The 11,564-nt window shown below is 41.6% G+C and overlaps 1 protein-coding gene across 1 annotated transcript; it reads left to right on the plus strand.

The window, feature by feature from the left end:
- Positions 1–539: 539 nt before the first annotated feature.
- Positions 540–1,457, plus strand: LOC149156035 (uncharacterized). The gene is made up of 2 exons (XM_089444612.1): positions 540–740; positions 879–1,457. The coding sequence occupies exons 1-2, from the start codon at positions 540–542 to the stop codon at positions 1,455–1,457; spliced, it is 780 nt and encodes a 259-aa protein (XP_089300738.1).
- The last annotated feature ends 10,107 nt before the right edge of the window (positions 1,458–11,564 follow it).

Below are 11,564 nucleotides of genomic sequence, written 5' to 3' on the forward strand. Positions count from 1 at the left end.
AAGAACGTGCCGACCATTTTTTCATGAATAGTAATCGCGACATTAAAATAATTTATACACAAGTTCTTTGAAGTCTACCTAGATGACTCGACCATGTTTGGACTGGTTAAGAAGCACATAGCAAGCTTATGGTTGATGCTGGATACTTTCCGCCATCATCATATTATGCTCAACCTGAAGAAGTGTACTTTCCCGGTTCCATTCAGAAGCCTACTGGGCCACGTGGTCTGTAAGCAAGGCTTGATGGTGGATCTGGCGAATATTACCATCATACTTAATCTTCAAGTGCCTAGGATGCTACTTATTGCTGGAACGAGGAATGTAACAAAAAATTTCCGCCATCATCATATTGCGCTCAACCTGAAGAAGTGTACTTTCCCGGTTCCATTCAGAAGCCTACTGGGCCACGTGGTCTGTAAGCAGGGCCTGATGGTGGATCTGGCGAATATTACCATAATACTTAATCTTCAAGTACCTGGGATGCTACTTATTGCTGGAATGAGGAATGTAACGAAAATGTAGAGACACTTAAGGAAAAGATGGCGTCGGTCGCTATATTGGTCTTTGCAAAATGGGACGTCGAATTTCTTGTGCATGTCGACACATCATGTATCGCCTTAGGGGTAGTACTTACACAATTAGGAGTGGAGGGAAATGACCACCCGATTATGTTAGCAAGTCGCTGGCTATCAAAAGATGAGAAGAACTATTCCAGTACTAAGCACCAGGGATTAGCGATGGTATACGTGCTTCAAAAAATTTTCCATTATCTATTGGGAGGTCACATTAAGATGTATACCGATCACTCGATGTTAAAATACCTCGTGAATAAGCCTGTGTTCGAGGGGCGTATCGGTCGATGGCTTTTGTTATTCTAGGAGTATGACTTTGAGGTCATTGTCAAGCCAGGACATTTAAATGCAAGCGCAGATCACTTGTCCCAAATAGACATCGGCGAAGAACCCACAAATCTAGAAGATGTACTTCCAGACGCTCAGCTATATGTGGTGCACGTAGCGGATGGTCATTTTGAAGATATAATCCATTTCCTAACTACAAGGACTACGCCGCAAGGATACTCTGTTCAACAGAAGAAGGAATTGGTGATATTCATAGCACACTTCACCTTGATTGGTGGACACCTCCACAAAATGGGCAATGATGAGATTTTGTGTCGGTATGTCCCGGAGTTCGAGCGAGGACAAATCCTGGCTGAAGCCCATGTTGGGGTTGCTAGCAAACACTATGCAGGTCGTGCCACAGCCCAAAAGATGCTTCGCATAGGATTGTGGTGGCCCACTCTGCATCAAGATTCGAAAGATCGCTGCCGAGCCTGCGATGTCTACCAATGGATAGGGAAACCGTCGCAGAGAGATGAAATTCCGCTCCAGCAGCAGATGACTCTACAACCCTTCAAAAAGTGGGAAATCGACTTTGTAGGACCTATTGAGCTATGAGGAAAAACGAGCACGCATTATATCATCACCGCAACCGATTATTTAACCCGATGGGCTGAGGCACAACCGGTTAAGGATTGCATGGTTGCAAGAGCTGCAAAGTTTTGGTTCGAGAATGTACTAACAAGGTTTGGCTATCCCAAAATTCTCATGAGCAATTGGGGAATGCATTTTCTGAATGAAACCATCAACGCACTCACTGAGGAATTCCAAATATATCATCAACAGAGTATTCCATACCACCCACAAGCAAATGTGAACGTGGAGGCATTCAAAAAAATCTTGGAGACTGCATTGACCAAGGTCTCTAATGTGCAACGAAATGACAGGGACTTGCACATCACTGCTGTGCTATGGGCATATCAAACCACATGCAAGAAATTTACAGTCCAGATACCTTTTTGGTTAGTCTATGGCAAGGAGGTCATCATGCCTATGGAATATATTGTGCCTAGTCTGCGGATCGTGACAATCATAGGTATAGCAGACCACGGGGCTTTGGAGGAAAGGCTCGCGCAACTCAAAGAAATGGAGGAGGAACGAATTTTTGGCTGGATTCCGTCAGCAAGTGCAGAAACAACAAGAAAAATCATGGCATGATCACCATATCAAGGTGCGCACCTTTGAGGAGAATGATATAGTATTTTTATATGATAGTAAATTCGAGAAGTTCCCTGGCAAACTCCGAATGCATTGATTGGGACCTTATGTCATCAAAGAAGTTACCAATGGGGGTGCATTCAGCTTGCTAAACCCAATGGGGACCACTTTCTAGGCCAAGTAAATGGCAGTCGCCTGAAGCTCTATACGAGCTGGCTAGGCGCTTGACTAACCGTTCGGGGGACAGTCTCACCACTCCAACCAGTTGAAAGAGAATGCAGGATGATAAAGCAGTCTGGATAAAGAGGCGTGAGTGCCAGGATATGCATCGATCAGGCCCATCATCAAGATCGCAGCCATACGATTAGAATTATGTTGTTGTGTTGCTCTGAGCCAAGGTGACCGTTCAAGTCACTATTCATGACATGATGTTTGCATTATGGTAAAAGGGAGCGGGCAGGGAGAAATTAAGGGAAGGAGTACGAACTAGATATGGCATGAGCTGCTACAAAATTTACATGGGGACTCTGGAACAGGCAGTAATCCAGGAATCTGAAATTTGACTCACTTATAAAACAGTAAGGAACAACTACCAGGTGACTTACACTTCCACAAAGCGTATGCTGAGTCTTGACATGGCGCTGTTTATTATCTCTGCACAAGAAGTAAGCCCGCAGGTGGTAATATGGCCAAGAGGGCAGCCAGACTCTCTCATGCTCATGGTGTTCACAGATGCGGGCATCCCGCAGCCTAAAAACTCAACAGTAGTGGATGTACCAAAAAAGGGAAGACATAAAGCAGAAGTGGTCCAGATGTCGTCGCCTCATCCATGGGCAGGTCGACAAACTACAACAATTTAGTGAAAATATGGGAAAACGGAGACCATAGGTCAGAACGAAGTTAATAAGGTGGCTCTGAAAAACTATAAATAGTGGAATATCATGAACAACAACAACGGTCTTGCAAAATTACAACACAAGCTGCAGCAAACAGTGCGACGAGAAGATACGAAGGTTGGAAGTGGTTGCAGAGGTAAAGGGAGGTCCCGTCTGAGGCTTCCCTGCTCGAGCTAAAATTGTATCAAGAGGTGTTCTGTGTTAACCGAGTAGAGTAGAATGAGCATCATCGGTTGGAAGAAGTAGTAAAAACATTGAAGCAGGAGCCGGATAAATCATTGTAGGAGTCAACGACGAAACAGTAGGACGACGAACGTCACTCAGATGGAGGTGAACCACGAAGCCACAACAGCACGTCATGCCACACCAACCAGTGACTCGGGATGAGTCATGCTAATTGTGTTGGGGGACTGTTGCGTAGAGGAGGTTCTGCGTAACTGTTTTGGGACAGAAAGCCTAGAAATTAGGATTAAACTATTGTAAAAACTCCGAAGTATGTGGAGTACGATGTGTAATAAATCTAAGTCAAAAGGGTAGTCCACCCAAAAATAATATAAATAAATGTAATTTGAGTCGGCCCGCCTATGGATCACAGTCCATGGAAAGGTATAAATAGAGTGAGGCTCTATGGGTAGAGCAGTTAAGTTTTGGGTATGATTTTGAGATCTGAAATGTAATGGGTGTCTGAGAAGAGCATTCTCAGAGCGGTTATAAGTCCGAGTAGGGGAATTGGGTAGAGGATAGAGGTTCTGCAGCTATGTGTGCAGAGGCCTGAAAAAGTTCGCAGCTGTGTGCGTGGACACCTGCAGCTGAGTGCGTAGGGTGGATCTGGATGTAGGGGTGAGAAGTGGAAATAAAGATAATTTTCTTCTAAATTCTGAGTTAATTCTGAAGTATCGCAACTCTGTTCTTTATGGTTTATGAAACTGTGTTGATCTGCATGCATATGCTTATTGAGTACTTATGAATTGTGTTTAATCTTAATATGAGAACTAAATGAAAGTAATAATTTTTTTCTTAAAGACCTCTCTAAGTAAATCTGGGGTATAATACTTAATTGAATAAATTAGATCTAGCTAAGATTATTGGAATCTGCGCGGATCAAGCGCATCGTGAAGCTGGAGGATGGTGCATGAACCTCTTAGACCACATCTAGACATCCCAAAGGTTTGAAAACCTAGTTCTAACACCCTCCCCTACTACCTCGGGTGAGATCTCAGTCCGCGCTTCACGAGCTATTGCCGGAAGGGCCGGTAGCTGCGGGATTTGCTTGGCTAAATAATTCTTCCAAACCTGGGTCAGGCCCATATAAGCCAATAGTTGGAGGAGCTAGTGGAAGGCCAGTTGTACAGTGGGATTTTAGTCAAATGCAGTGATCATCTAGTTATCTAATCAATCAACCAAAAATATCTAGTGCATGCAAATAATTTGAGTTCCCCAACTATTTTGGAGATTCTAAGGAAGTGTAAAATTAGTTGTAGACTAGTCTTGATCGTACAAGTGTTGCATGCAGTCATATGATCAACCTAAAGAATTGGGCAATCCATTTTGGAAAAATTCCTAAATAATAAGGGCCTAATTTCTCAAGGGATTACCCGAGGAAATAGGGCTCAAGAAGAGGCAAGAGTCGATGAAGCTTGGGTTTGAGCTTCTTAGTGAGTAGAGAGATAGGTTATTCACTTACAATTTGTGCACAATTGAATAAAGCAATTGTAATACGTCTATATTCATCAAATTGAAGCAAGAAGTCATTAGAATATTTAGCGAATTTCTTTCCCCAGGAAAAATATTGTGTTAATGTGTTTATTTCTTATTGTATTGCTGAATTTTTTGTTCTAAATTGTGAATTAACTTCCACAGAGCAGTAAAGTAGGTTTCTATCTTGTGATTTTAAAAAACTTCATGAGCAGTTGCAAATGTACACCATAATTTCTACATTGTATCATTGCAGGATTCAGATTAGAGCAGGAATTTCAAAATTATTTTTTAGGAGGTTTGAATTTGCAATTCAGTATAGCAAGATCTCTTAAGAGCTAAGAATATTACCTTCAACGAGCTGAGGCTAGAGTGTACCTTGCAACACAACTTTATTTTCATTGAATGGAAGGATCACATGGAGGAGGTAGTCAATGACAATGGATTGCTAGAATACATCAAGAGAGATGTTACAAAGACAACAGAATATGATGCCCAAAACTTTTCTCCGTGGAAGAAATATGTAGCCAATGTGTGGAGAATAATATTGGAGCGAGTACAAGACCACATTGTTAGCAATCTCCATGGGAAATAAAATCCTTATGCGATGTGGTAGGCATTGAAAAATCTATTCTAGAATAGTAGTGACCACAAAAAGTTGGTGCTCAAGGATAAACTTTGAAATATCAAGATGTAGAAGAATGACTTTATCCTGGAATATTTGAGGAGGTTCACACAAGTTCATGATGAGCATGCAAGAGTTTGTATCACTATTTTAAAGGATGACTTGGTAAGCATAACCCTTCTAGGCCTTCCCAAGAGTTGGCATAACTATCAAGATTAAGTGAGTGATAGGGAGAAACTACTGAATTGGAAACACTTATGGTATGATTTGGTACAGGAGGAAATAAGTAATAATACCAGAGGTGGGACCTCATCCACGGGCAAGGATGAATAAAATTTTCATTGGTTGGAAAGGGATATAAGGGAAAAGGGAAGAAATCACAAACCAAACTAGAATTCAGCCAAGGGGAAAGAAGAAATACTTTTCAGAAAGTAAATGCTTCCATTGTCATGAATACAGACACTATGCCACGAAGTTCCCACATAAAAAGGAAAGAAAGATGATCTTAGGAGGAGTAGCAGGTGAAGCCTTTGCTTTACACTTCGACCTTAACTTTACCCTTATTGCATGCATGTCCAACACAGTGATGGGGAGCCTATGGTACTTGGACTCAGGTGGAGTTTTCAACATGACAGGGTGTAGAGATTTTTTCAGTGACCTAGAGGAGAAAGAACTCTAGATGCACATCAAGCTAAGGGATGATGGAAAGTACAACATGACTGGTATTGGTACAGTCACCTTTTAGAGGGAGTCAGGCTCCCCTCTTAGGCTCAAGGATGTCATGTTTGTTCTAGGCTTAAAGAAAAATATAATCCCTGTTGGAGTTTTGGAAGACTGTGGTTATGATGTGATATTCAACAAAGGAAAGTAATTCATGAGACACATAGCCATGGGATAGGTGAATAATATCGGGGTTTGTGTGAAGAATTTGTATAAGTTAGATGTGGAAGATTGTGCTACATTAAGCACTAAGGAAGAGAAAGTGCAAGGTCGCGATGTAGGTGAACTTTACCACATAAGACTTGGCCATTTGCATCATGGCACCTTGAATATTATACAAAAAATAGCCACTAGCCCACCTAAAGGACCACTTTAGTAGCATGATGTATGCAAAGGCTGAACCTTAGGGAAGTACATAGAAACCAAATTCCATGATCGAGACAACAAAGTGCGTGCAGTCCAAGAAAGGATCCACTCTGATGTTTGTGGACCTTTCTCAATAGACTCCACTGCCAGACAAAAATATTTTATCCTTTTTATTGATGACTTCTCACATAAGTGTTGGATCTCTTCATGTGGAATAAAGATGATATGCTCTCCAAGTTTGTAGAATTCAAGGCATTGATTGAGAAAGAAACCAACAAGAAGGTGAAGGCTCTTGGGAGAAATAATGGAGATGAGTATATGCCGAATGAATTTAAAAATTTATGTGTGAAAGAAGACATTCAACAAGAGTAGAAAACACCTCACAACTGAAACCAAAATGAGGTGGTTGAGAGAAAGAATCGTAGCATTTTGGGAGCAATGAGGGTGATGTTGCATGACCAAGGCCTACCTCTGCATTTGTGGGTTGAGGCATGCAATACAACATTTTGTTTGTAGAACTGAAGTCCTCATCAGATTCTTGGCATGATTACACCATAGGAGGCTTTCTCGATTACACCATAGGAGGCTTTCTGGGAAGAGAGTGGGATGTGTCGCACTTCAAGATTTTTGGAGCCTTTGTTTACTGCCATATATACAGAGCACCAAGGAATAAGCTTGATTTGACCGTAGAATTATGGGTATTTGCGGGTTACATAGAAAATCCCCACAACTACCATGTGTACTTGCCATCACTCAGAATGATAGTTGTGTGAAGGGATGTAAATTTTGATGAGGAGAAAGATATGTGGTGATCTCTTGAGAGGGAGCTTTAGATCCCACAAAAAGATGAGCTTTTAGCTCCAAAGGAGGAACCTCAAGAAGTTGTAGGGTAGCCACAAATTTAGGAGTAGAGAGTGGAGACATACTGAAGCAAAACCATCTAGAGAAGGTGGAAAAAAAACTAAGGAAGTTGATAGACTTGTGCAGGATGCGGTGGAGAGTGTGGGATATCCTTCAATTTTACGTAAGAAAAGGAGGTCACCTAAAAGGTACACTGGGTACATGGATCCTTTTACTGAGCTTATAGAGATTGATCCATCATATTTTGAGGAAGAAATAGAGCAACCTATATGGGTTGATGCAATGGTGGAGGAATACGAATCCATTGCAAAGAAAAGTGTTTGGGAAAAGGTCCCAATACCAGCATATAAATCAATAGTGGCTTTGAGACGGATCTTCAAGGTGAAGCAGGAAACAGATGAAAGAATAGAGAATTATAAGGCTTGATTTATGGCCAAGGGGTACTCTCAAGTTTAGGGAATTGACTGTGAGGAGACCTTTTCTCTTGTAGACATATACTCATCTATTAGATTATTTCTTTCTCTAGCTATGCATATGGGGTAGAATATCCGCCAGATGGGTGTAAAAACAACATTTCTTAATGGGGTTATTAAGGAGGTGGTGTACATAAATAAACAGAAAGGTTTTGAGACATTTGATCAAGAGTCTCATGTGTGCAGACTCAAGTGAGCATTGTATGATCTCAAACAAGCACCTCGTGCTTGGTATACCAATATCGATATCTATCTCACTGGTTTGGGCTTCACCATAAGTTAATGAGTCACTCTCTCCTTCATATGCCTATAACTCACTCACACTAACACACTCTTATTCATTCATTTCCAAACATTTTAAAATAGTACTACCTTTTGTTTTCGTGGAACTCCCTAAAAATCCCTAGTATACATTGACACACCCTAGCACCTAGCACATATTAGCATGTTTCCCTTGCCTTTAGCATGCCTTGGAACTACCTAGAATATCTTGTCTCTCCCACCTTAGCACACCTGGGACTCACTGACACTTTTAGTCATAAAATATTATTCATTCATTTCCATGCATTATGTTGACCTAGTGCTCCCTCGTGTTTCCTTGGAACATCGTGTTGGGTACCAAATCGGGTCACCTTTCCATGCATTTCTACTATCCGTTTTGACCTTTTTGTACTCATTTACCTATGCTATTATGTTAAATCTACAAGGTAAACACCCCTGACTTGTCTAGTCAGAATATTTTAATTAATCAAGTAATTTCACAGAGTCCTATCTATTCACGGTACTAAAACACCTGTTTGATCGCAGCTTGGAGAACATGAACCCTCGTTTCAGCACTTCACAATAGATCTAGTAATGGCCAACCATTAGGAGGCTGCACAGCTGGAGTCACGATGCCCCTGGAACTATTCTTGGACCTATTTTCCATCTTAGACATCTGGTTATGGTGTCATTCCAACTGATGTACATTTTGAAGAAGCGGTCACCATGTTTCAGGGAGCTCTGTTAATACCATCTACTTTGCTACTCCAATCTTTTTCGTGACTGACATAGCCCTGATCAAAGAGCTTGGCCCGCTCTTCTGATCAGGTGTTGTGTCTTTGTGTGTGTGTTATTCAGTAGTTAAGATTCTTGTTATATTTCTTTCCTATTTATGAATATTCCTGAAGTTTCTTAATTAGTTTAATCTTACAACCATGTTTTGAATCTTAACCCATGAACCCTTGGTCGGAACGGATTATGTGTTTTCCCCTACATATACCTTGCATGTTGCCTTGAAAGGATACACACTTGGATTCATAAGTTAATGTTGGAATAGGGTGAACAAATCATTCATAACTAGACAACAATGTTTTGGTGCCGTTGGCGTGGAGGCTAACAAGGTGCAAACAACGATCCAGACCAACCAAAGGTTTAATCTCTCATCCTAGGGATAGAACGAGTTTTCTGACTCTTCTTTAGGTCCTAAGCGTAGATATTCTTTCTGCTTGCTTATTTTTCCTTTTTGTTTTATTTTGGGCCATTCTCTTGTCTTGGGGAGGGAGGAGTCTTTTGACGCCCTGCTCCAGGCCCTGAGCAAGATTTGTTTCTTTTTAACCCTTGTGTGTTTCTTTTTTGGGAAAAACCCTAGCTTTTACCCTAGGGAGGGAGGAGTCTTTTGATGCCTTGCTTCAGATCTAGAAGTATTAGGGCTCCCATAGCATGTGTCTATTTCTGGTTCTTGTTCCAGGGAGGGAGGAGTCCTCTGATGCCCTACTCTGGGCCTGAAACCCTAGATATTTGTTTTGTTAGCTACCTTTCTTGTTGTGAGTTCTTTCATCTTGGGGAAGGAATGGTCCCCTGACACCTTACTCCAAGATTGAAGCATTATAGGTTCATACTAAGACCCTCCATCATATCAACTTTTGTATGAACAAAGAATCAAATAAGAGGGGCAGACGGGGAGCCCCAAAGAGGGGAGGACCAGATCTGGGGAGAAAAACATATATCCAACAGATCATAGCAAAGGCTGAGCCAGAAGCATCCTCTTATGCAGTTGCGAGACTAGGGGCAAGGGGAGTGAAGTCTGAGGGATAGTCAGTAGAGTATCTAGTGATGGCTATGGCATTCTCTCATGATTATACACAATAGGTTCTTCTAGTAGTTATCTAGTAGTAGACCTGATTCGAAGAATCTTCCACTGATGATAGCAGAGGAAGAAATTGCAAGTAGGACATTGACAGGGTCAGACTACTCCAGTAAGGGAAAGGAAGTTGTAGACGAGCGGTCAAGCCATTAGGCCTCTGGAGAAGGAAATGTGTAAAAACTTGCATCACCAAGAGACCAGGGAAGTGTTATTAAAGCAACTCGAGTTCCAGTAGTAAAGAATCCTCAGCCATCCACCACAGAGCATGTTGAAATCCCCAGTGAGTATTGGAAGATATTTATGGCTCCCATAACCTCCACCATTAATTTTTCGATTAGAGATCTGGGTGCTGGTGCACCTACAAAGCCTATTCCATTGGAAACCTTACTAAACTTTCGTGGTCTCGTGTTTAAACATCTTGACACATTTCTATTTAAGTTTCACATAGTGTGTTAGGGGTATGACTACACAACAAATGCCCAGAAGTTAAATATTTTCCCATCTACACTAAAATGGACAACTTTTCAATGGTTCATGGGCCTGGGAGGAAAATCCATTTCCACATGGGATGATATGCAAACAGCTTTTCTGGAGAAATACCAGGATTACTGTAAATCCCAGAACATCAAGGAGGAAGTCTTCAAGTTCACACAAAAACAAGATGAAAGTCTAGAGGACTTTGTGGAGAGGTTCAATTACACCTTACAAAGGTCAGACATTCTAACCTAGATAAGGAAGTTTTAAATATTATCCTCCTTCGAGCTTTTCGACAGGACTCGATGGAGCTATTGAACATTGTGGGAAAGGGAAACATCTCCAAGGAGATGTTTGAAAATATCTGCAATTTATGTATTTAGTGTTCGTGGGGGCTCGCAAGGAATAAGATTGGGATCCGATCAATGAAATGATCTAGTGGGGGTGTTACAAAAGAAAAAATCGGAAACCTCCTAGAAAATTTAAGGACAGATATCCTCAACACCCTATCAACACAAATGGACACTCTGCAAGTAATACAAAATCAGCTAGAACATGATAGGACCATGGAAATATTTTGTCCGAAGTGCTGGAAGAAGCACCCATAAAGGGAATGTGCGATTTGTGAGCTCGGTCATGCAACAAGCTCATACACCTCCTTGCCAGGCCTGAAAGTAGTATTTCAACGAACGAGGGAGGACATGGAGAAACTGTACCTCTTGGGATCTAGGAAGCCATAGCAGCCTCGACCACCAATGGGAAATCAAGTTATGTACTCGAATCCATTTCAGTATTTCAATAATTACAATATGAATCCTCAGACCATGCCTTATCCCCCCATGTGGTCGAAATACCAATATCCACCTTGGCAGCAATGGAACCCTCAAGCTAGTACGAGATCTTCATGGGATCCAACTTGGCAAGGATCCCCTCCTTATCAATTTCCTCAGCAGATGCCTCAGCAGATACTGCAGTAGCAGCTCCAATTACCCTCCAATGTGCCTCCTGGTAACCAGCCTACCTGTCCTCAGCTTCCAATGCAACCTAACCCTAATCCTAACAATAAGGGAGCTCATCAAGCTGATGTTCTTAACCTACCTTCATATAGTATCTCCACTGCAGAGTTGTATGAAATGAATCTGCGATCAGGTTGGACAGTTAATGTCCAACCTCCTCCAGTCATCATTGAACAACCTGATAGTGAAGGTAAGGAGGAAAAAATGATTAGTAAAGAGCCAAAAAAAAAATGATAGAAACCAGGTGCCTTCCGTT

This window comes from Pinus tabuliformis, chromosome 9, assembly GCF_031772625.1.
Source record: "Pinus tabuliformis cultivar Carrire ecotype Pingquan chromosome 9, CPIR1, whole genome shotgun sequence".
In the NCBI taxonomy this organism is placed as follows: domain Eukaryota; kingdom Viridiplantae; phylum Streptophyta; class Pinopsida; order Pinales; family Pinaceae; genus Pinus; species Pinus tabuliformis.